The following is a 27,250-nucleotide window of genomic DNA, read 5'->3' on the forward strand; positions in this document are numbered from 1 at the left end:
TCCTACTTTACACCTTTGAAGTCTCCCACATCAACACTACGACACACAATGTAAATCTTTGTATAGCACAACGTGCCACAGCTGTTCTTTCACTTGCTCTTTATAATCTTCACTTGGTTTGTTCAACCTTATAAAACACTCAATATGAAGCTTAATCGTTCCAAATTGAGTGTTGCTTTATGGAATGTAAACGCATGTAATGTATGTAAATAATCTGAATGCAAAATGTAAATAATAAACTGCAGTGTGAATGTTTTTATGAGCCTGTCTGTCTGTGATTTGATTATAAAACTAAACTGAATGTGTCGCCAGAGGGGAAAATACAGCCAAAGAAAAGGATGATTAAATTGATGTTTGTTTCTATGATGCTGATTATGATGTTGCATCTTGGCTCATTTTAATGAACTCAACACATATCTGTTGATCTACTCGCGCATCGTACAGTTAATCATCACTTGTATGGAGCAGCATAAGGTGTGAAAATGTCAAAACGCACATGCACACAAGCTTGATTGAGAATTTTATTGTTTAAGGATATGCATTTACATGCACATTACAAAGCAAATAATTAGGAAATATATACTTTTTCAAATAGCATAAGCTTCTTCTGACCAAGTTAGAAAATAGACCTGGTACCAGTCTTCAAATAATAATAATAATATAAAACTCAAAGGAGTTAAATGGGCATTTTTCAACAAAAAGAAACATCAACAGTGTGGGGATTTCCTGCCGCTGGAGGCTTTCCAGGTGCAACCACTGATGAGCGAGGCTGAAAACTCACTAAAGCTGAATTCAGATACTCTTGATGCTTTGGATAAAAAAGGTTTTTATTGCCAACAGGAGCTGACAAACAGCGCTTGGTGAAACTAATCTGAAAAGGTTAAATCAACTCTACTGTCTTCATCAGATTTTGGCTACTTCCGGAAACCATATTCAGAAAGTTTTCCCAAATTACAAACATTTTGGTTATTGTAATTTCAAAATACTGCCTCTAAAATCAGGTTGTCTCACTGTGGCTTTTCTGGTCTGAAAGCAAGATTTGACTTCATAAATTGAACTCTCCTCACTTATTAAAATATTCAGGTACCATCACGACTCCATTAATGTTTCTGTCAAGTGTTTCAGTCTGAACGTCGGCAGCCTGACAGTCTTTGGTAGTCTAAACCAGCTAGAGTCACATTAGCATCAGCTCTGTCTTCTAGCATTCAGGGGAGTATTTAGCATCAGATAAATAGAAATCCTTCTCTTGTGACTTATATATTCATAATCTGAAGACATACAGAATGGAGGGAAAAAAAAAACTTTTACAAAGCATTTTCCCCAAAAAGGCACTGAGGGTCCAACATCAAATATAAAATTATTTGCATTTCAGTCTTAACACATAGGTTAAATACACCAAAAGTGAGTCAAAAAAACTATAATTTGATTTGGATATTACTGAGGGAACATCAAAATGTAACAATAATAGCATCATTATACATTCACTACTGAATATTAAATCACTGAAAAGTGTTTTTCTCATTGCACAAGTTGATCAGAGCTTTTTCTTTTTTCTTTTTCTTGACTGAACAAATTCTTGAAAGCTGAGTTTTCTTATTGCAGATACATTGTTTGGTTGAATTTCTGGTTTTTAGTGACTGAGTATTAAAAGAAGCCCTATAATTTGTAAGAAATGCTGCAGTGTCTGATCTAAAAATCGGGCTTTGATTTTATTTTTGTATTATATTTTGAGGAATAATTTCCTTTCTTAAAAACAACTCTTTCAAAACATTTGCACAGGTGCAACCACGAACAGTTAAATATTTGTTTGCCAGTGCAGACCGGGGCTTGAGAAGTTAATGCACGATAGCATCTGTCTTTTACTCGAGCTCTCAAATCGCATCTGTTAAAATCCACAATGTCTAAAAAGATGCAAGGACTGCAGTTTGAGTCCTCGTCAACACGATTCCCGTCCGATTTATAATAAAAAGTTTGGACCCAACACAGGGCTGCGACATTAAAACCAACTTTCCCAAAATGGAAAATAAAAATAAGCAAACATGTAGCACAAATAGACAGAAGTCATTTGAAACGACAATAATCAATTTTTCTAATAAGGTGATTATGGAAAAATAAAATTTGCTACTGCACGCACGGACTGGTCCCTCTCAGGTTCAAACACTCCGCAGAAGAAGGTTCAACAATCCTGCAGCTGTGCTTTTTTCTTCTTTTTTTTCCTTCTTCTAGCATGCTGTTAAAAAGTCACAGAGAGCGAATCGGTGGCACAGGTGGTGGACCACAGTGATGACGTCTCCGTCCCTGATTCATGGAAACCCCCCGAAAAAAAAGAAAACAGGATTTTGCAGATGTGACAAAAGGAGAAGCGGTTTAGGCTTCATTATAGCAGCTTACTATTGAAAAGAATATCAGCCGTTTGCTCGCTCCGATCCAGCTTCATCTGTTCTGCTTTCTGTGAGCTTGATCGTTCAGCTAGAAATCAGATCATCATAACAGCTGGATGGGGCATTCTGGAGTATCTCCCCCACAATTAAAAAGCCTGCCTGACACCCATGCACGTACATTCAAACTCCACCTACTGAAACTTCTTGTTCGCGTCTGCATTTCCCGTCTCAGAGCAGAAACAACCTTTGACTTAACTGTGCTCCATTTACTTTATTCACCATCTCTCTCCATCTTAGACCCGACCCTCTCTGTAACTGTATAGACATTCACGTAATATTTCTGCGTCCACAGCAGATAAAAAAAAGTATAATTAGACTTCAGAGCCTTAATCCTCATCACCAGCCTCTCAAGATGAGTGAAGATAGCAGGTGATGAAGCTATCTGAGCGAGCAGTGGTCACACAGTTTCTTTTAGATATCTGTTTGTATGCAGCGCTTCCTCGTTGGGCTTACAGGCAGTACGGCAGTGTTGTTGTCGGTGGTTTCTTTTATGTTCTCGTCCTTTTCTGGCTCTGTGTCTGCTGTAACGCCTCTGCTCTCCTCTGTGATGTACAGAAACGTCCCGCTGCTTCCCTCTTTGGGAGAAGCAGGAGGGGACGAGGACAGCAGGCGGTGGGTGAAGGCTGCGAGGCCAGTCTGAGATGGGAAATTCTCGAGGCGGTCGTGCTCCACCTCTGGCATGGGCGTGATGGTGATCTCGTTGAAGGTGGTCGCAGAGTGATGGAGGGGGTCTGCCGGCCCGGAGCAGGGGGGGTGAGCTGGTCTTGAGGTTTCTGGGTCCGAGCAGCTGAGCTCTGATGAGAAGTGGCTACAGTGTGAGTCGGCCACTGAAGGCAGGCTGCCACTCAGGGACGGCGAGTCAAACTCAGAGGAGTTAATGCTGCGCTGCTCCAGCAGCTGAGCGTCCATGTCTCCTCGTGTCTCGTTAATTTTCGTCTCTCCTTTGCTGCTGCCTCTTTTCCACAGCTTTCCTTTGCTCTTCTTGCCCCCTGAAGTGGAGGGTTCTTTTGACCAAGGTGGCGAGGGGCACCGGTGGCCGTCATGCTGTGCACAGCAGCAGGTGGAGGGACATGAGCATGTGCATCCGCTGGCACCTTTGAGACCTGCAGTGCTGCTGCTGCAGCTGGCTTCATCCAAGCTGCTGCTGGCACTGCAGTGTCTCACCTTCTCCTGTTTGGATTCCACATCCGCCTGCACCTCCAGACTATGATCTCTGTAAAATAAAAAATAAAAACCCTCACATTTAACTATCAGTATGACAGTAAATTATTTTAGTGTAACAATTTGTATCTTTACATATTGATGAAGAATTAAAAACTCTAACTGCTGATTACAGAACAAACAATCCCATAAAAGACTAAACAAATCCTTAATTATTAATCCTTTGGTGCTTCCAGCTCTATTCCCTGCTGAGGAGATAAGATGCAGTAGAGTAAACACTTGTTGAACTGCTGACCTTTCCAGAGGCATGTAAGCATTGAGGATGGATCCCGCCATGGCCTTTGTGCTGGCGTTATCACTGATTGTCCCGAGGCTGACGGTAGCAGAGTCTCCGCTCAGACTGCACCGCTCCTTCTGGACGTCAGCCTGAACTTCCATCCTGGGAAGACGACGTAATGATACAAAATATAAATCTCAGGATGAAGTTGCTGAATTTTCAGCACAGATGAAGAAAACTACAAAGAAATGTAACCACAAATGTACTCTCGAAATGATTAATGTTCAAATAATCAACAGTGTGCAAATTCATTAACAATGAATGACATTAATTCTTTTTGCCAGTCAATAGTGACATTTGGGACACACATAATTCATATTCAGGGCTGTTCTCATAATAATCATCATTTTCTGTATAACAATGCAGAAACCAGCCAGGTTCAGTCTCTTACCTGTTATAGCAGCTGCCAGACAGGCTGCCAGTGATGCTGGTGCCAGCGAGGGCGGTGGTGCTGGCGTTGTCGCTCATGTTGTCCCGCTGAGTGGAGCTCATGCCACAGCGCTCCATGTGGCTGCCGCTCACGCTGAGGCTCAGGCCTGTCAGGCCGCCCACGCTCGCTCCGTCGCCAAGGCTGGGATTGTTGAGCCGCGTCTCCGCCACTGAGGTCGTGTCTGAGAGGAAAAGGGGGAATTTTATTAATTTATTAAACAAACAGGTAAAAAGGATAAAGAGACAAACTCAAGATAGATCAATGTCAAGCCCTAAAGTCTTCTTATGACTTTTATCAAGTTGGATCGATGACCTTACTGAATCCTGCAACAAGAGATTGGGTATTTCTTGGGTGTGTGAATAAGTGTCATCATGTCTCACACGTTTTTTTTGTTTCTAGAAAGGTCAAAGTCTCCGCTGTTATTTGGACTCAAAATTATCAGTCACACTGTTGACAGAAGCTGTGAGAAATACAATCCGTCTCCCTCGACACCTCCCCGGGGAAACCAAGCGGAGAGCCCGGGCCTCACGCAGCCGTCAGTCTGACAATGACAAACACACGCTGACAGCAAAAGAACCACTGACACCACGCCAGTGATTTCACACCATAACACACCTCCAACACTTCCACATCTCCCGTGAGCAGTCCTGGCACTTCACAGGCTATAAATAATAAGTATGTATACACAAAGACACAGACTTATGCATGAGGACTTCTGGAGGCCAAACAGAGCTGCATGCAAATTTGTGAGTATAAACACGGAGCGCTTGTGCTGCGGTGACTACAAATGAAGTTTTTTCCAAACACTTGGATCTCGTGATCGATCTTAATCAGAGGACTGCTCACTAAAAAAAAAAAGAAAAAAAAAAAAAGATTTAACTCAGTTAGAGACGCTCACCTGTAGCTGCAGCACCGCTACCTATGTTGTCATTTTCGTCGTCAAACTCAATCCGCACTCCTTTGCCGTTGCCAGCGGACACTCCGCAGCCGCCGCTCCTACACAGGGAGATCGGGACGACTCCATAGACGTAAGCCAGCATGATGGGAACACCGATACCTACACAACACAATGTAAAAAAAAAACATTTTATTACAGTTTCAACATACAAGCTTTTCAGTGAAAGCATCTCAGTGAAACTCCAGATTCACAGACTCGCCTCATAATACTCACCCACCACAGAAACACTTAAATATTTAACATGTTGTCAGGAGACAGATGGTGAAAGAGAGAGACAGACGAGGGAAAAGAGATAAAATGTTTCTTTCTTACCGACAGTGACAGCTGCAACCACGGGCGACACAATCACAGACAGCGTCACGCCACCAGCTATTACCAAGTTCCTCTTGTGTTTGGAGATGTCCTTCCCTTCGTAACGATTATGGATCTGAGGACGAAAAGTTTTATAAATAACCTCAAAAAAAAAAAATCATCAGCTCCGCAGAATTCTAAACAGTATTTTTAGTGCTGTGCAGAAGTCAGAAAGCATACTGGAGAAAACTCTCCATTTTACTCCAACTAAGCTAATATACCTATTTTTTTTTTGTTCTGCATACAGGATGATACATACAATATATTTTGTAGTTACAACAAGGGACTGTGCCTGTCTCATATTAAGAGAAAAGTAGTCTTTATTTTGTTCAGCCTGCCAAGCTATTTAAAGTCCTCCTCCACTCAAAAACACGTTTTTCTTCTTGTTCCTACAGATGAATATTTGAGCTTCACTGTGCAGAATGATGCATGTGCAGAGTTTAACTCCAGAAGTCTGTTTTCACATTAATCTGCTCAAAGTGGAAAGTTTCTGTGTTCACTGAAAATCTAATTTTAAGTAGCGGGCCCAACGAGCAGGATTTGTGAAACACAAATAATCTGGACGCCAATCTTGGTCCAATATGCAGATTACATAAGCGTGATGTGGAAACTTCCAGTGCACAAACACTGAGAATGGACTTTACAGTGAAGGAGGAGACATCTTGTATGCAGCAGTTACACTTTTAAAATTAACAGTATTTGCATATTCACAGGAACAATATCTCATTAGATGTAATTTGAAGGATTCTCACAAGATAACTGAACTTCTCTTGTGGTAAAATCATATAAGACACACTTTATCATTTTAAGTAGAGTACTTTATATACATCTCAAAACATGTCTTGGGGGATATTTAACTTTCAGTGGACTTTAATTAAAATGTGGACTCTGCACAGTTAACTGGATTATTTTGTTGAACAACTCCACAGTTGCTGACTATCTTCTCTTCCTTCTGTCTCTCTCTGAATAAGCTTTTAGTTTGGTACTGTATCATTCTTCGGCTGCCTGGTGGTGCCCTCACCTTTCTGCCCACGTAGACCGGGATGCCGATGATCATTGCGGGGATGGCGATGCCAGCAATGAGGGCGATACCCACAGGCGCACCCACCAATGTGCCTAGCTGCCACAGAATCTTCTTCTTTCTGCTCCAGGGCTTTTTACCCCAGAAGGTGCAGCCTGATGGACTGAAGGGGTGAGAGAGGAATGTCAGAGTAAGTGGAGAGAAATTGTGTGTGTGTGTGTGTGTGTGTGTGTGTAGTATGGTTACTATAACTACTGAATCTATGGATAAAGATATACACTTCATAATGTAAAAAAGTCTAGTTTTAGCTGATCCTTGCTTTTAAAAATTAGGACAAAAATAATGATGAAATTTCAGTTCTTTGACTATTTTCAGATCGTCGCCACACATACGTGACACACAGCTAGTAAAACATGTATAACTAATAAACAATTAAATCTCACAGCATTATAACTACCCAGTTTTTGCTTTTATTAAACAAATGATCACATTGCTCTCTCTGGGTGGATCTCTAAGACACCAAAATATTTATTGGCAACTTCAACAAAAATATTTAGGAATAACAAAATGAAAACTTTCCTAATGAACGCTACAGATAAAGATGAGTGGACTCAGTGTTAAGATAATTTTGTCAAAACTACTATTATATAAGGAATTAACTCTCACTTTAATTAAAAAACTACTCAACAAAACTGAAACTCAGCGCTTGTCCGTAGAAACTCATTGGTGCAGATGAGCATTTGTCGTCTCACCTCAGGTAGTGCAGGTCGGAGATCTCCTTCATGCAGAGCCAGCAGAACTCACAGCCGCAGACAGCACAAGTCATGTGATTACAGCTCCCGTCATTCATCTTGATGATGTAGGCAGCACAGCGAGGACAGGGCTTGATGTCATCACCTGGCAGAGGTTAATTAAGGTTGAATATTTGTTCTACTGCGGATCTGTGCATGAGTGAGCTGCTACAGAGAGGTGTGCGTGCTAAAAGTACAGATGTGTGTGAGATTGCTTTGATATGTGTGTGTGAATACCAAAAAACTGGTCAGGTCAGTCTGAGCACTTGGCATGTATTTGTATGTTACCTGCGGCTCCGCTCTCCTGGCTGTAACTGAGGGAAGAGGACCGGAAACTCCTCAGCCGAAAGTGCTGGGCCCTTTGTTGCCGCGCCGTGTCGCACGTCTGGTTGGGGTGCCACAGCTGTTTGCAGTGGTAGCAGAACTCTGTGCCACAGCCGTCACGCCCACAGGTGATCTTTGGGCAGCTGGCACAGCCAAATGCGATGACTGCATAACTGGGAGAGGAAGAATACAGAAAAATATGCTGTTGTTGAGTATTAAGAGTGGCAGGACAGCAGGGATGTAGTAACTCAGCACAACACTAGGGGGCAGCACGGCTAATCTGCAAAGTGTCAGAGCAATTGAGCAGATTGTAGAAGTGGAGGCAGTCAAACTGTGGATACATTTCTCATGTGTTTAACATACTTTAAATAAATAATCAAAGTATGTTCAGAGTTTGTTATATAAACACAGGAAATCAGCTGGCTGCCCATGATTTTAATCAATGAGCTCTGTTACAACAGTTTGATACTGGCACAATCCCCTCTGCATCAGTCGTTACACTGATCAATGTGGGAGCAGTTATTTAAAAGCACATGAACACGGCAGAAGCAAACTCCAATGACTGATTTTTTAATTAACATGCAAACATGATATGAAAGAGTCACTAATCTGAAAAACTTGATATGACACTAAACCTTCACTGTTGTCATTTACATCTTACTAAAATTACAAAAGTCTCTTCTCTGAAAATAATCAATGTTGCTAAACAGGAGCACATTTTTAGGTTTGCTGATTTATAAACCTACTTGTATTCATGTAGTATGCATGAGATGAGATATTAGTAGTTTTTAAATACTGTAAAAAGGAGTGCAGAGCCCCCCGGCCCTTGAGAAAGTGAATATTTCCCAGCTAAGCGCCGAGATTATTGCTGCCATCCGGCCTCTCATAGTACAGTTATCATGGAAACGTTAGAAACAGACGATAAGGAAGAGCAAACACTGACGTATAAACCGGACAGTGTGTGACAGCTCTACATGGAGATGTCTCTGTGTGAACAGGGATAAAAAAGGGCCCTGCGTGAGTTATCAACGTGAGAGCCTGCAGCTTGCAGGGAGGCCTTCAGCTGATGGACACGAATGTCAGCGACATCGTATCTACATTCATAAACAAAACTCTGTGGAGCAAAGCAGATCAGTCCTGCACAAACTCCCTGTAAATGATTTAAGTAGAAATTATGGCATCAGCTAATATACAGTTAAAATGAGTACATTTGCAAACATCAGCTGATACTAGACAAGCAACAGTGACTACAGATGTGCAGAAAATGCTAGTTATTTAAAAAGGACTCTCACATTTAAGTTTTAAGCAGAAAATGGACCAAAACATTAGAAAAAGTGAACTAGAATCGATTTACTGCTAGAGAGCAATGCTAGTGAAGTAAACTAGTTCCTGTGCTATGCATTATTCTGTGTAAACCGTTTCATCCAATAATGGTTTAAATTACTTCTTGAGAGATCAGCAAATATGAGATGTGAAATGTCTTTCTTTGCATGCTAATAGTAAAAAAAACTTGGACTTCTTTCTTTCCCCTGGGGCAAAGTTAATAGAAATTTCAAAATTAAAAATACATTTAAGCTCATAAAATGATACAATCAAAGATATTGTAAAACGTCTGTCACATTTTGTCATATTTTTCAGAAGTTTTTTTGTGACACAAAAACAAAAGTAGAGCTCAACTGATCAGACTCAACCAATCTCAATTTTACACCACTATTGTTTTTCACTACTAACTGACATACAAACAGACCATTTGTGCAGGTTTGGTGTGTGGACAGCCTATACATAGCTACAAAATATTCAGTCTAGACAGTTTCCAGACTGTCTCCACTAACACCTGAGTGAGGCAAACTGATGGGACACTTTCCAAAAATCCTTTCCATATATTTCTTTGCATAAAATATTAGTATATAAATAGTGTTGCAGTTAAGTCTAAACTCATAATCTGTAAAAATGAAAATACAAAACAGTGTTTATATATAAATAACCTGCAGCTCATGTGCACTGAACTACATACGACAGCACTTAAGAGCCTAAACTCTGCCCTACATCGCATAAAATTTATAAGGAGTTGTTAAATTAAATCTAACTCACTGAGCTGACCAACACGGCCAAAAACATGCAAGTGTGATTATCCAACAATAAGGAGCCAGAGCATTAAGTGGAGAGCATGGCAGCGAGCCAGAACTCAACTGTTTTAGAGGGACGAGAGCTGAAACTCATGAAAGAGCCATTATTCCAGCGGACAGGGTCAGCAGTGTTGACGCAACAAAGCCAAGAGCTCGTGAAGAGAAAAAAAAAAAACATTACTAGACGCAGCGATCACTCAACACTGAACTAATGGCGGTGACGGGGACTGAACACACTTTTGAGTGTGTTTCACTGCGTGCGCTGACGTGGACTAAAAAGGTGCACAGGGCGGCCGTTGAATCAGAGTGACCGAGTTAGCAGTGAAATCGTAACTGTTGAAATCCAACTCCAAACAAGCAAGACTCTGACCTGACCCTAACCTAATATGTCAGCACCATGAGGCGGGGGGCAACCAGGAAAATTAATTTTATTTCTCAGTTATATATTTTTTTGGAGAAGTGGCTATGGGAGGATTGCAAAACTAATAATTTGCTGCTTTCGTATTTATTACTGTCATTTTTTATATTCTCTTATATTTCTCTTTATTTTTCATTGTACGTTGTTTTATGTTTATTGTCTGTTGCCATTTTTATGTGTGTTAGTACAATAAAGGCATTAAATTAAATTACTAATAACTTAAAAACTATCACAATATACATAATAATGGACACACCTGGTAATCATTGAATTCAGGTGTTTCGTTCAGGGGGGGTTCTGAAGTGAAATCTTAATGCTTCAACATACTAAAGATAATTTGGGCAATTTAATGCCTCCAGCTTTGTGGGAACAGTTTTTAGGAGGGCACTTTTCTGGTCCAGCATGACTACTCCATTAAGACCTGGTTGGCTGAGTTTGGTGTGGAAGAACTTGACTGGCTCGACCCCCATCAAACACCTTGGGATGAACTAGAAGGGGGAGATTATGAGTCCAGCCTTGTCGTCCAACATCAGCACCTGAACTCACAAATCCTCTTCTGGATGAATGGACAAAAAAAAAAAAAAGAATCCCACAGACATTCCCCAAAATCTTGTGGAAAGCATCCCAGAAGAGTGAAAGCTGTTATAGCTGCAGAGGGGGGACTGAACCCATATGAATGCCTATAGATTTAGAGCTCATGTAAGTGAAATGGCGAGGTGTCCCAATACTTTAGTCAATGTGGTGAATTTTGAGTTTTCAGAACAGTATGTGATGGTGAATATAAATACATAAAATCTGTTAATGGATTTATGCATAGATGCATACAAATGATCAGATTAATTTAACTCCCTTGCAGCACAGAAACCAACAATCTTTTTGTTTTTATTAAATTCTTACCCACCATGTCTGAGGCCCTTTTCCTGCCCAGCCCTCTGGGTATATGTATTGTACGGCTTATGAACCATTATGTGGTTATATAAACACAGGTGGAGTCAGACGGCAATGGGCATCATAATAATCTTTTTGGGATGACTCATTAGTCTGACAGAAAAGAAAAAAAAAAACGGGTTTATCGCTGCCACGTGTTATTTATTGCTCAGGCATCGATGCAGACACTGCTGTGTTATTTTGGGACAACTTCAAGCACATCTCTGGAAACCGAAATAGATTCCAAAATATTAAAAGTGGTAGTCGGTGTGGAAACAATCCCACAGACCTGAAACTTAAGACAGCAAACTGGTTCACTTTCACTTCTAATGTGTTATTCAGTGAGTAGCCGGTTTGATCTCTAGGCTCTCTCTTACCCGCAGTCTGGGGCGGGGCACCAGCGGCAGTCGGGTTCAGCCACCAGCCACCTCCTCAGCATGAACTCCTCGTACTTCTCCATGAGGGCTCGGTCTCCCAGGATCATCTGGATGTCGTGGGGATTGAAGCGCTCAGAGCACTCGGGGCAGCTGATGTTGACTCGGGACTCGGAGATCTCGATGCGCAGGTACTGTCGCAGGCAGTCTGCGCAGGACCGGTGGTGACAGGTCATGATGTCTGGGAAGCGGTCGCGTGCATGGCGCAGCAGGCACAGGGGGCACTCGAGGAACTCCGATGTGGACACGGACACCGATGAAGTCGAGGCTACGCCTGGCAGGGAGTGGGCAGAGGTTTTATCGTGAAACGTCTCTGAATGGACACTTTCTGTGCTGACGATGCCGACCACTCCAGCTCCGGCCTGCATGGTCTTGGACTTTCGTTTGGGGTCGCGGTCGGGCCGACGTCGCCGACCAAACAGCGAGTGGAGCGACAGACGCCGCTTCTTAGGGGTCTTTCTAATAGAGGGGAGGCTGACAGTGGAAGCAGTTGAGTGAAGGTCTCGCTCTGAGCCTGTGCTGCCATGATGTTGCTGGCGCAGACTGCTCATCACGCCAAAAAATGTGCGCCGCTGGTGTCACAACCAGAAATCACCACATTGGGAGAGGAGACGAGGGACAGGAAGGGGGGGGGAAGGAGGAAGATACAGAGAGGGGCTGGGGTTGAAGGGACAGGAAAGTTGGGGGTAGGGAGCTGGACTAATGTGAGCTAGGACATGGTGGCTGGAAGCTGGTTTTGGAGTGGTGCGGTCTGTCCCCTGGTTTGAAACACAGCGAACAGGTGATACACCGAGATGTAGATCAGACGAAACCTAAGAGGGACAGAAAAAAAAAAAACAGCAAAAGATCAGGTACTGAACCAAAGCTGAAGACATTAACTATTAATGTTATGCAGCAAAGACAGAAACATGTGGAGGCTTGATGAGGTGATTTGTTCCTAAGGAAACACAAAAACCATTCAACTGCAGATCTGACACTAAACATTAAAAAAGACAAGACCACTACCAGCGAGGCGTACTGGTCTCTGTTTTAAAAGGCAAAAATCATCCCCTTTGATAATTAAGATTTCTCTGGCAGGCTTCAGGCATGTTTTCAGGCGTGTCTTCTGTTATGTGTGCATGTTACTCTGCTTACATAAACCACTGCAAAAATGTTTCCCTGGAGTGCGTATTAGTCGAAATGAGACAAAAAATTGTGTATTTTTCCATCACAGCTGTGTCAGTGTGCTTCCAGAGCAGCCGCACCTCGCCTCGAGTGCTTCCACATGCTCATCATAAACAAAATATGTAAAGGACAAAACTGAAACTGATGAAAAAAGACACAGTAATGACCTTGAAGCTGACATAAACCAACACACTTTTTTTGGAGAGGGTGGGTGTGGTGCTGCGTGAGCATCCAGAGAGTTGACTGATCACATCCCAGCTAATGAATTTACATGTTTTGGATTAACGTCTCTGCCCTAAAGAGACCGACTGAAGTAGGCACCAATACACACAGACTGCTAATGTCACACAGTTTAAATCTGAGTAAGAGACATAAACACAATCTTTAAGAGAATATAATGATAATATATAATGAGAACTACTATGTATGTATGGTTTTACCCTCACAGCTCAACCCAGAGCACTAAGGAAAGGCTTTGTGAGTCTTAAAGTGAGTTTTTTTAGTTTTAAAATCCTGACAGATGAAAAGAAGACCGACAACCAGACTCCAGCTGTAAAAAATCAAACATACTGGACAAATGACAGCTGTAAATGGAGACTCTGTTAGGGAAATTGGGCAAACTTGCAAAAAAAATTTGAATCCATAACTTTTGTACTTGTACTTGTGTTTTGCAGAGCAGCACAAACAGATGTTTAAAATCAACAACAACGGCCAAAATCTGGTTAAGACACAGCTTTAAATAATGATGGCGAGTTCCCAGCTTAAAGTGAAGAAACGGCATGTTTTATTTATGTCATCACATTTGTCTAAATCATCTGTCATTTGGAAAATGTAACACAGCACTAAAGACAAAAGACTGACGTCAGCAAACCGAGCTGCAGCTGAGGGCTCGTGAATGTGCATCCCCCTCGGAGCAAACCAAGTCGTTCTCACTATGAAGCACACGCACAATGTCAGTTAATTACTGCGTTTCACACAAAATTCCCACTAGTCCAAACAACACATGTGTACCCTTTTTAACCCTTAAACAGGCAGGAGTGGAAAATGATATATAAAAAAAATAATTTGATGTTACCAGTTCTCTCATTTGCTCAAATATTTTTAATATATTTTGGATTTTATGAGTTGTATCTCCACCAGGATAACTTGCCCCTATTAAGGTATAAAAATGGTCATAATGGTAAAAACATTTAATTATTTAATAAAGCGAAGCGATACATTCTTGTTTTCCCTGGTCATTAATATCACATATACTAGTTTCCAAAATGATTTTATCATTTCTATCAAAATATAGACCTACCACAAGCTTAAACTCTACCAATCTAGTCCTCCCAATTCAAGGCACATACAATTGAACAACCACCTTAACTAATCATGTTCATAACAGTGTGTTACAGAGTCTATATCTCCTGGTGCACGTTGCCCGTTTAACTTCTTGCTATGTTTAAACCACAGGAATTCAAAATTTTCAGTATTTCTGCGATACTGTGAGATCTCGCCTTCGCCGGTCTCGACATGTTCACCAAGCTCCAGCTGCAGACTCATGTCACAGCGAATAAACAATACGGAGGACAAAAGGATGATTTCCCTGAGCTTCCACTGTTTGTGCGAGTGTTTGTCATTAGGGACTAAGATCAGGAAAGTTCCCGCGGGAGCCCGAAAGGCAACTAATTAACGAACCCGCCCACTGCAAATCTCAACCAGGACAGCAATCCTGCAATAACCTACTAACCTGGGTCAGACTGGCTGCAGGGTTTTTTCCCCCCTTGTGATGACATGCAGACGGCAGTAAAGTTTTACTGCAGCTACTTTAGTTTTATAGGAGAGTTTGTTTTTCTTTTTACTGTGCGACGCTTTAAACTGCACAACCAGAAGCCGCCACACTCAGTCTTGCTGATAGGCTGCATATGTTTAGACGCTGACTGCTGCCTTTTCCTTAACAACCAAATATTATCAACTTAAATGACTTCACATTAACACGTAGCACTGGGTGATTCCTAGCGTTGGGGGATTCCTAGTGCTGCACCACAGTCCACGAAATGTCATCTCAAGTGGTAACTTGATGCATTTTTAAGTGTCCTTCTAATGCAAAGTGCAAGCTGCGATCCATCTTAACTGGCTCTAGACATATTTGAGATACAAGGTCTAAATATGGCCAACAGCCTGCAGCCAGAGTCTCACTATTCACTGCCCGACCTTCCTCATCACCACCACAGCTGCTGCTGCATGAGAGCTCTGCCAGTTTTTGAGGAGTGGATTGTAACAAAAATGAGAGGGAAGCTGGATTTGGCTTCCTTAGATCAGGTACTATACATCACTGTGCAAAGAAACTAAGGCTGCAGATGCCAGAAAACCACCAATCCCTCAAGTTTATACATGAAAAAGCCTAAAAAACTGTTGTAAAATAATCATTAATTAACTAAATATATTAATGTTTGGAGAACAAAAATACAAGTAAAAGGCTGAAAAGGACAACAGTCAACAGATTAGGTACTGTATGCTCACTGTGCAAAGATGCCAGAAAACTGCTGCTATACGCTTGTATCGACGCTCTGTGACTACCTCATTGCACTGATTTTTGTCTATTGAATTGCTGCTATTTATTTTTCACTCTTTTATCTGCTATTTATTTTTTTATTTTTTTTACCGAATGTACTGTACTGAGATGCCTTTGAAAATTTCATTATACATGGTATAATGACAATAAAGACTATTCTATTTTAAACCACCAATCCTTCAAGTTTATAAATGAACTGCATGAGAAAGCCTAACAACCTCTGCAAATATTCATTAATTGGCTAAATATATTAAAGTTTGGAGAACAAAAATACAAGTAAAAGGCTGAAAAGGACTAAAGTCAACAGAGAACAGGTCACTGACACAGTTTTACCAATTAATGATTAACCATTAATAGCTCAATGGCTTTTGTGGTTATGTTTTTTTAAGTCCTCTTTCCTTTACATAGTGAATGATTACTCAGTTTTTTTGGTCCTGAAATTAGAGCACAAATGGTTCGGCCCTGTTAAAGCGGTTAGATGCATATTTCTGCAATATTTTCTCTCCCTTAAGTGTTTATTTTTTCATCTGCTAAACACACCTTGACTTGTAATGAGAGTTGGCACTGCAAGTAAACATCTAGTCCTGTTCCCTCTGAAGGTCACATTCAAAGCACCAACACAGTTTGGGGTTTTCCATCGGCACTTTTGGCTGCTCGCCGAGTTAAAACCTACCACGTTGATTTGTGTTTCCGGCCCCAGGTTAAAAGGCGCTGAGTTGCGCCAGGTAATGCTTGAGATGGACGAGCTCTTTTTATGGTTTTGTTTAATTTTTTACTATGTTAACAACTTTGTGTAACATTACTATGAATGAAAAGTGCTACACAAATAAAGTCTGATTGATTGACCTGTCTCCAAGCACGCTGAGAGACTCAACTCACGTCTGTGCTGTCAACTAGAGAGAAAGACGTCTTTAAAGAGTCTGTGTGTTCAGCTCTCAGTACTGTTATGCTTCTATAGTATCTAAAAGAATCTCAGTGGTGTGACGTTTAGTCTCTCTCTTGTGTTTTTGTTTGTACCTTCAGATATCTGCTTTAGTCTACAGCAGGGGTCAACAACTAGGTTCAACAATGGGCCAGATTGTTTTCAGCACTGTTTATTTTGGGGGCCGATGTATGGTGAAATGCTTTTGTTTGTTTGTTCGTATGAAACAGTTCGAGGGTTGTTTGAGGGCAGACGTTATGGTTGAAGCTGAATTACTGTTATTGACACAAATCTGTTCTGGTGGGAATTGACACAATGTTAACTACCTGTAAAGGTGTATAAAAGGTTACTAGCCCATATTTGTTGGGATTTACATGTTTACAGACTCTATAATTGTGTTTTCTTGTTTTTAGAAATTGTATGTTTTAATGTTTCCAATTCTTACTGTTAAATGTTTGTTTTTATGTAAAGCACATTGAGTTGCCCCTGGGTATGAAATGCGCTATATAAATAAAGCTGCCTTGTATTTACATTGTTATCTACTGCAAATTTATTAAGGGAAAGCTTTTTTCAGGGGGCCAAATATTTTTGTAGGAGGGCCTGATCTGGCCCATGGGCCACTATTTGCCTACCACTGTTGTACAGCGTCCTGGACTTCAGCCATATCGGAGCTGCGTTAAGTTACTGCTGATCAAACGTTTCCTGCTGCTGCTGCTTATCATTGTGAAGAGTTTATAGGAAGTGAAACGAGTTTATCCTTTGACCACTCTTTACAGCCAGGATGTACACATCCTGCTGCTTTTACACCCAAGACGAGCACGTCATCAGCTAAAGACACACCTTTAGGCGGGTCGCCCTGTTGTTGTAATGCAGATGTAAATCCCTGCTGTGCCGTGCTACTGGGCTGAGTCAATCTGACTCAATCCGAGCCAGCACATGTGTGGAAAAGATCAGAGTGATCACTGCAATATCAGGGTGATAACAGAGCTGTTAAGACTTGGACACAACACTTGAATTAGTGGCACCACTCCCATAACAAGAAAACCATGGTTATAGTCTGACTGAAGGTGGGATAACAAACTCACAGGAATACCTCTCTTAGGGGAGGAGAGCAGGAGACGCTAAGAGCCGACTGCATGGCCATGGAATACTTGGAGTCCTCCTTCTTGCATATACAGTACATTTACAGGCTTAAAGCAATTATTGTCAAAACCAGAAAGACTTTAATCCTGTTATTGTTGGAGAAAACTGGATATTAATAAACTGACGGACAATAAAATCAACTGACCCAAAAAATAAAATAAACATGGGGTGTTGTAGAGGACAAGATGTTATTAAGCAGCTATATTTTGCTGCCTAAAAAACATAAGTAGATTAAAATGTTCACCTACATGTTTAATTGTAAAATGAAGATAAATGGGACGTCAAAGTCTGTCGCTGCATCACATCAAGTCATTAGTGCAGCAGCAGCAGCCAAGTTGTTAAAGATAATGTGTTTTAATTGGCAGTTCTGAAAGTCTGCGTATAATGTCTCAAATTTAAGCAGCGGGCGAGGCAGTGTGAGATGATGCGAAGCGACACGTCAGTCACGTTTTTACTGGCGCTCGTTCCGCTAAGCTAAGACTCAAGTGGATTTACTGTGAGAGGGAGAATCGCCTGTAAACCGGCACGGAGTAAAAAACTTCACCAAATCAAGCAACATCTGTATGCTTTCAATTTTATCAGCTCAGTGTCACCAAGTCACATTTAAATAATTAAAAGCATGTTTAATAAAGTAGATTGATCTTTTATTGGCAACTAACCTTAAGTATCTCGACCATGATTTGATATATGGATCAACAGAAGTAGAAAGTGCTTCTCCGTTGATTCAATTAGCGAGGTTTATCTTATTCTGGCCAACGTTACATTGTAATGCGATAACTGATCATAACGAGACTTGATGATGGTTTTAGGGTCAAGTATCCACGTCATGAGAGAAAGACGATTTTTTTTTTTTTTTTTAACAAGACAGAAGGAGCAATTTCAAGCAACCCACAAAGTCGGTGTAAAACTACAATCCCGAGGCATAATTAAACTGGAAAAGCCTGCCGTGGCACTGCACCGGGAGTGAGTGAGTGGGACTTTCCATGTGACTGCAGTCGGTGTGTATATATATATATATATGTGTGTATGTGTGTGTGTGTGTGTGTGTGTGTGTGTGCACATGCATGTATTCAAGCTCTGTTAGCTCGGAGGCAATCACATGCAGCCTCGGTTCACGCACACTGGGATGGTGTCCCAGTTCTGGAGAGACAACCCCAGGCTAGGAAGCCTCACTGTGGCTGAACAAATGTTTTCAACCTTGCATCACCTCTCTTAAAAGTGAAATCACTGAGTTTGTAAGATGATTTAAACCAGTGGGTTCCTACTGGTTAGTCTGGTCAACACAATGTTACTGAATTAAGGTTGTTGGATTTTTTGGGAGAGCCATGCCATAATTTATGTGTGAAAATTGAGGGGGGAAAGAACGCTAACTAACTATCCTGTGGCTGTAGTGGTACTGGTTTTAACATTTATGGCCTCTCAGACCACAGAACTTTAACACCTTGGCTCCTGCAACGCAATAAAGAAAATAAATTTAGGTTTCCAACTGCCCGTAATTTTTTGCAAAGAGACAATTAGGTGCATAATTGCAGTGGAACATTTAATGTTACAGGTTGTGACTGCGCACTCGCACGTCAAACCCTGTTTCATGGAGGACAATTTCTAATCTGGACTGTTAATAAGATAAAAAATAGAACAAGAAACATCCTTTCCTTAATATTCGTATTAACATTGTGTCAATGTACTTCTATTTCTAAAGTCAACAGAGGAACAGCAGCCCAAATAAAACAGTAAACATGTCCCCCGACTGCAGACACAATTCATCCTCTGGAGCAAATCAGAGGATGAATTGATGAATCATCAGCCAACAAGCCAGTTTCACTAACTTGTTGGTGCTGCTACAGGCTGGAAGTTTAGGTTACTTTCCCACCCTGAAGTGTTTTTTAATCATAATTCTAATTTGTCTTGAATTGTGTGTGTTTTTCTTCTGTGTAAAGCACTTTGGATCGACTGTGATGTCTTTAAAGTACTATATAAATAAAGTTAAAGTTGTAGTTAAATAGAGAGAGTGACCACAAATTGGTTAAAAAGCAAGTTTGTCTCTGGCAGTGAATCAATACAATTACAATAGGTTAGCGTCACCTTTGGGTGTTGGATTTACAGCTGCAGAGCGTTCGCTGTTCTCCTGCCACATCTGCCAAAACGCTCTCTTCTTTTTTTCTTCTCCTTTGAGTCTCCTTTACGATTAGTGTGAGACAATCCAGACGAAAACACATTTGTTTTAACACCGCTGGGATCGAGACAAACCTCAACACAGTCTTATAATTACATACATTTCCTGCACGTTGGCTTTATTTTTTATAGTGACGACACGATGGGCGACTGTCACTATCTGCTGACGACTATCTTCTGACGCATGTCGCAGAAACCCAACGCTACAATTCTTGACTGATAATATTCGTGCTATAAAAACAGCTCCTATTTAAATCTAGGTGGGTGATTTAAAAAAACAAAAAGGGGTGGGGGGTGAATCTGTGTTGCTCTCTTCTAACATAAAAATCTAGTTGGAGATGACGTAAGCTTCCTGGTTACCTACCTAACCCTACAATCGAAGAAATGCCTCGTACAGCGAACGTCTTCCAAACACTAGAGACCTACAGCTCAATGTGTGCATCACGTACGCTCGTTTCCGTTCACATTCCAGCCGGAGAACTGACTTCCTGATCATGACAATGCATTCAGTTATTACAGTTTTGAACGGAGGAACTTCTCCTCTTTTTACATAACTTTGTTTGCCTTCAATGATGAAAGGAAATATTTCAGATTTTTCTTTTTTCTTTGAAAGTGTTGCTGCTGTTTACACCACCAAAACATTCCTCTGAAGCAAATTCACACCAAGGGGGTTTAAAAAAAAAAAGTTATTGTTAGACTGCTCAGCGCTCGTCAGGTGAAGGCCAACTTTCTGTCAGCTGGACCATCGAAGTAACGCAGTAGCTTAAATGAATCTCTATTATTCTGCCAGCCACAGTTTAATAATAATGTCTGACGGTCAGAGTGAGGACAGGAGGTACTGGCGTGAATGTCTCTGTGGCTGCCTTCGGCACTATTTATTAAACAGACTGATTTACAGCCAACAGGGTAAGGTACTTTTCCATTGCATCTGGTGCCCTGTGCTGAAGCAACAACTGTAACTCAATGTCAGCGTCTAAAAAAAATAAGGACGCAATGATCCGCGTCTATTGTTTTCTTCTCTCCGTGCAGGTCCGTGGAGACATCAAATAACAAAATAAGCTCCTCTTTCCCCACTAAAACATCTAATCTCTCTCTTTTGGTTCTTTTTGCGCAATGTTTTGACAAGGACGTTACAGGAAAAGAGCCGCATCACAGATGTGTTTCTATCAATACAAAACACGCCCACACATTCACTGCAATGGAAGCTTGAAGTTATGAGGGGGTAAGTTTCATTTCTGGATGCACTGCAGGCATCAGTGTGAAAATATTGATTCTTGGTGGCTTCTAAATATAAACTGGACTTAATGGTTCAAATTGTAATTGTTTTTTAATGCCTGCAGTGGATGTTTTTGACTGTCTCAGATGCTTATTGAGCTGATAAATGATAATATAAATAAAGATAATATTATGTAATATTTTAAATACATTTTCTGGTTACTATAGTGATTTGTATTTTGAGTCCAAGTGCGAAGGAGGAGTTCACTCTGAGCCCCGAGGTGCAGCCTGTCACCACTAATGTTGATAATTGATCACTGTGAAACCTGCCTTTTGTATTTAAGATGTATATTTCCATTTGTCAGCATATATGTGAAGAAGGTCAGTGATCAAAATGTTGGATTTATTAAATCTTAATTCTCTTTTACCTTTTTAATGTTTGCTGTTTTTGCTCGCTTGTTTTGTTAGTATGTAATATTAATTAGGTTTATGATATTTATGTTATATTTTGTTTTACTTTCCATTTATAGTGATTTATCTCTTATAGATGAGGTTTTAAGATTAGCCCACAGTGGGTTTCTACCTCATCCACACGTTTTTTTTTAATGTACTATTTTTCTTTTTACAATTGTGCAAATAAACCAATAAACTTTTACATCGGATGTTTAAGATGAAGCTTTTGGGGGTCATGTGACCTACACTACGTTAAGATCATGACACAGTCCACTGCTGTCCCTCTCTGCTTGAGCTACAGCGGGCACCAAATCAATATTATATCGTTATTGTGACATTTTATAGATATCGTCTTAGGATACGTGTCTTTTCCTGCTTCTAAGGCTGCATTACAGTAAAAACATACTGAGCTTAACAGGCTGTTCTATTATCTGCTCACTATGTCCACATTACTGATGATTGTTTCTCAAAAATCTCATTGTGTAAATATTTTGTGAAAGCACCGATATTCATCTCTACAATATTGACGTATTTGGTCAAAAATATTTATAATTTGATTCTGCCCTTATTGCAGAGCTCTAGCTCTAAGAGCGCACCTGCTTCACTACAACTTCTTAACACCAGTAGTTTGTTTTTTTCTCTGTAGAGAGCCGTTGACAAGGAGGGGAATTCCTACACTCAAACCAAAACCGCCTTTCCCCTCCATCCTCAATGCCAGCTGGAACGTCTTTCAGCCGATGACCACTCGACAGAAAAGTCGTCCTGCTGGTCTGACTCGTTCAGCCAGAGAGTTTACGGTCTACAAACAGAGACAGGGTTGTGTTGCCCCTCTCTATCTTTGGCTGTGTACCTGTGCCTCTCTGTTAACAAGCAGCCCCCCCGTGTCCCTTCGAAACAATGCGGTGAAGAAGCCGTGCTGAATAATAAACGCTACACCTGACTTTATTATTGTAAAGAAAAACAGGGCCGGATGTAAACCACTCTCTGTGGTATAATCCACAATGTGACCCATTTAGATTTTTTTGTTTTTACCTATGATTATGATTCTTTTTTTTACTTCCTGAAAAAATTGTACAAACTTTCTTAACGTATGAGTCAATTTCACATGATAGCAACTCAAAGTGAAAGCACTCCATCAGCCCTCGACATTGTGATTCTTCTGATTACTACATACCACAAGAGACTCCTCACTGTCTGGCTTCTTTTTCGGCTAAAGAAAAAAAAAAGAAAGAAAAGAGAGAAGGAAGCACAGATGGGTGGTGTGTGATTGGGGGGGGGGGGGGGGGGGCGGCCCCGTTCCTTTCTATGTGGCACAATGAAGGAGGAAAAAGAGACAATGAAAACCTTCTCTCGAGCCTTGCTGTTCAGTCAAAAGCCACGGATGCACAGATTTAAATTTATGTCAGATAGAAAATGTGAAGAGATGCGTGAGAAACTAGTGAAGACAATGGAAGCTCTGTGTATCCTTATTTAGACCACATACTGTAGAAAACATATCAAATACTGTTCATATTAACTTATGAAGTAAATATCAATTTTAAGTCGCAAAACTACCTGAAATACATTTTGGAATCAGCCTAAGACTGAAACAGGCTCTCACAAACCAGAATTACAAATTTTAAAAGATGTTTATTACCCGTAGGACTAGATGATATATTTATTTTTAGATTTAAATCTCTACTGGAAGGCTTCATCTTTACGTCTTATGTTTATCAGCTCCACACGGTCGTTGACGAGGCATTAAGTGGTTGAAATCTTTGGATTAAACATTTAACAATTCAAGTAACAGGAATTTCCAAGATAAAAGCCTTCAGAGTGTGATAATGCCACTCGTTTTTTTAAAAAAAACAATCAAAAGTAGAAAAGCCATTCCTCTCTGCTGAATACAATGTTCGCTATCTGTCCCCCGGTGGACAAATGTTTGCAAACTCATTCATCAAGCCAAGGCGGAAATCAAGATAACGTCTCCGATGCTTGAGAGATAGCAGACATGATTTAAAAGTATGCAAATGTTTGCTACGATCCACAGCCGATGGATCCCGTCTGTCTCTGTCACACCAGCGATAAAGATGCTTAAAATAACATGTTTTTATTGGATGTATGCAAAGAGAACATCTCAATCCGTCCGTCAAGAGAAGCGTCACGTCTGCCGGTACGTGCACAGAAACGAGGCACCACAATCATATCGCATTAATTTGTGACATAATTTAAAAGTCGTTTTTGTCGAAAAGAGTGAAACAGGAGGTTCATGAAGCACATCTAATGCATTTCCAACATAAGAAATCAACATAAAATAGCAAAACTGATCAGCCAATTTAGGTCAGTTAACCATAAAGTAGTTCAGATTGGAGAGTTTTTCCCTAGTTGAGGTTTTTCTTACAAATTTGAGGTGTTGAGGGTTATTGGAAGCCCTGTGTGTGAAGAAAACGACAAACTACCTTCATCACAGGTTACATAAAATGTAAAAAATGAGGTAAAAAAATCGCAGTGCTAGGAAGACTGGAGACTGTGTGAGTTTAACTGTAAAACAGCCACCAGGACAAAGCAAAGCGCCGTGATTATCTGACAGAGAGTGCAGGTCAGGATATATTTGGATATATTTAACATGCTGGCTGTAAACGTCACACTGTAAATAAGGAAGGACTGTGGCCTGAAACTGATGTGTTATCTATTCAGGAAAAGATTGTTGACTAAACTGTAAAAAGACAACAGAGAGAGAGACAGCATAGGAGAGAAGAGCTGCAGCGATTAGTCAATTTATTGTCAACTTTTAAATTAATCACCATCTATTTTGATAATCAACTAGTTTCATAAATGTGAATATTTTCTGGTTTCTTTGGTCCTCTATGGGAAATAAACTAACTATCTTTGGATGTCACTTTGAGCTATGAGAAACACACATTTTTCACCATTTCATGAACCAAACAACTAAACGATTAATCGAGAAAAATAAGGAACAGACTACATAAATATAGAAAATAACTACTGGGAACTATAGCATTTCCCCATTTTCCACTAAATGTCTGATAGCACATAGTTTGACTCAGACATAAATGTCAACGTTTGATTAAGCTCTACACATCTTCAATACAACATGGACAAAAAAAATGATTTGATATCTAAACTATGGCCCTAAATAACCAATTATTATTGGTGCATAAAACATGTTAAATATAAAAAATAAAATATGACTGTTTTTGTGACTTTGTAAGGCAGTCACAGAAAAACGATATTTCAGCAAAGATATAACAAATATACAGTAAATTAAAAAGGTAACTATTAAGTTCAAAAGAATAACACGTTTGTGTAAATACGATCAAATTGTAAGGATATTGACAAGAAAATAATAAGTAACAAAGCTTACACACGGTTTATCAAGTAATGACAAACTTAAGATTAGTTTAATCACTTATAAGAAGGTAAAAAAGAGGAGAGAGTAACATTTGTTTACACTTTACGCCCGGGCTAACCAGCGTTAGCCTGCTAGCTACCGAGGTCAGATTTTGCTAGCAGTAACTTTAATCGCCCCAAGAGTTGCCGACGAGCTAAACTAAAGTGTTTGATCAGTTAATCGACAAAATGGTGCATCTAAGTTAACCTCAAGGCTCATATATAACTCTAGCTGAAGACAAGAGGAGGCTTTTGTTCGATCCGGACATCAAAAAGGGATAATTTACGAGCTAAAACTGCTAGCTTCTCAACAGCCTCGAAGAGAAGGAAGTTGTGATCTGTTTAGATATTAACCATCGTCTGTAAAGCTCATTATTATCAAAACTCACCGTTCAATTTGTGCTGGTTCGCTTTGACTTCAGAGAACAAGTGTCGCTATACTCCTGACTCCATGTACCAGGGCTCCGTAGTTGATGTATTGTTGTAGAAAAGTTCCCAGAGACCGAGTCGAGGTAGATATTCCCCGAGTGAGTCTCAGCCGAGTCGAGTCTGAGAAGATAAGAGAAACACAGGCGACACTTCCGGCATAACATGGCACCCTTTCACAATAAAACACCAGCTTTAAAGGACCGGTTCACAATTTCTTTTTTTATAAGTGTTTTAAAACAGGGGTGTAAAACTCATTTTAGCTCAAGGGCCACATACAGCCCAATTTGATCTCAAGTAGGCCGGACCAGTAAAACCATTGCAAAATAACCTACAACTATATGTATGTATATCCAGTGGGCCAGATTGGACACCTTAGTGATTCGGTTTTGGCCCGCGAGCCATATATTTGACACCCCTGTTTTAAAACAACAGTCAGGTGCCCACATCAACACTGACAGCCTTCAGGAGCCCGAGTTAATCATATCAAGTGAATATCTACCACATCTACAGTCTTTTTAGCATTAAATACCCTCTTTGTGTGTCCTCGGACAGTGTCTCCCTGTTTGGCTACGGTGGAAGTATATTAACAAAACTAAGATTTCTCACTTTTATAAAGCACTGTAAAAATACTCACTTTATATATAACATTGTACTGTGTATACTGTAAAACTGTATAATACTGTGTATAATATTATTACAATTTAGTGTTGTAGCTGGTCGCTGTGAAACTAATTTTAACTGCTTTATATTATATTGGGTAGTTTATTCACTGACAATGAATAATTAAAAAGCTAGCCATAGAAATAATTGGAATTGTAAATTATATCTATAATGGTAGATAAATGTAGTGGAAAATAAAGTCCAATATTTCTATTTGAAATATGGTGGAGTACAAGTATAAAGTATAAAATGAAAACTGCAACCATTGAATATATTTCACATTTTTTGCAAGACAAAAAAAGAAAAAGAAAAAAGGCTCAAACAATCATCAAAATAGTTGCCAATTTAGTTTGACTGATTGTTGCAGATCTATTTTCCTGGATAGCAATCTATCAACACTAACATTTTCACAAATACTTGTCTCTCACGCGTTTATAATTAAACATCGTCTATGCTTATATTTGTGAACCAAATCGCTCAACAGGAACTTCTTATTCTGCTATAGCTGCTGACTTGACACGTTGTCAGTCTGTTGTTTATGTTTAAGTAGATGTGATGGAATACTGCCACCTTGCGGCCACAGTGGTGTATCCCCCACCCCCCCCCCCCCCCCCCCCATTGCCATTAAACCTAACCCTTACTTCGACCTTAACCACTGACCCAAAAATCAGCCCTTTACTAAATTTAGACACAGCTTGGGACAAACTGTTCTCAATTAACTTGTCCCAAGTCTGAAATTTGTCCCCAAAAGTAGCCTATTACACACACACACACACACACACACACACACACACACACACACACACACACACACACACACACACACACACACACACACACACACACTGACCTAGGTCACCTTTGGGGACATTACATAGACTTACATTCAATTCCTTTCCCTAACCATAACCACTGACAAATTGGGAATATGGCATTTTCCTCTACTGGACAAACCATTCCCAATGAACTGGTCTTCAATCTGAAATTTCTCCCCAAAAGTAGCCATTGACACACACACACACACACACACACACACACACACACACACACACACATACACACACACACACACACACACACACACACACACACACACACACACACACACACACACACACACACACCGCAGTCGTGTTTCCATTACATCAGAGGACATTATATTGATTTAATTTCCTGGAAACTTAAATACTGACATTTTTGGTAGTACATGCTAATTAATTCTAGAGAGTTCCAGCTTCCCTTGCTGTCAACACAGTCGTTATAAACATTTGTTTGTCTCACTAGTTACATCTATTAATTGGAAATCCCCAGACGATAGACACAAGGGTTTGTTTGTGATCGTGTCTGTTGGTTTTATAATGTATTTACTAAGGTGTTTATGCTTTGAGATGTTTGAGTAAGAATTTTTTGTACTAATTTGCTTGGT

At 40.3% G+C, this 27,250-nt stretch overlaps 1 protein-coding gene across 1 annotated transcript; it reads right to left on the reverse strand.

Moving 5' to 3' along the window:
* Positions 1-507: 507 nt before the first annotated feature.
* Positions 508-25,271, reverse strand: LOC133997068 (E3 ubiquitin-protein ligase RNF19A-like). The gene is made up of 10 exons (XM_062436624.1): positions 25,125-25,271; positions 11,663-12,531; positions 7,779-7,987; positions 7,452-7,596; positions 6,700-6,862; positions 5,640-5,754; positions 5,268-5,426; positions 4,331-4,550; positions 3,898-4,041; positions 508-3,654 (listed from the first exon to the last, which is right to left on the reverse strand). The coding sequence occupies exons 2-10, from the start codon at positions 12,268-12,270 to the stop codon at positions 2,853-2,855; spliced, it is 2,565 nt and encodes an 854-aa protein (XP_062292608.1). The 5' UTR covers positions 12,271-12,531; positions 25,125-25,271; the 3' UTR covers positions 508-2,852.
* Positions 25,272-27,250: the final 1,979 nt, after the last annotated feature.

Source organism: Scomber scombrus, chromosome 16 (genome assembly GCF_963691925.1).
Source record: "Scomber scombrus chromosome 16, fScoSco1.1, whole genome shotgun sequence".
NCBI lineage: Eukaryota > Metazoa > Chordata > Actinopteri > Scombriformes > Scombridae > Scomber > Scomber scombrus.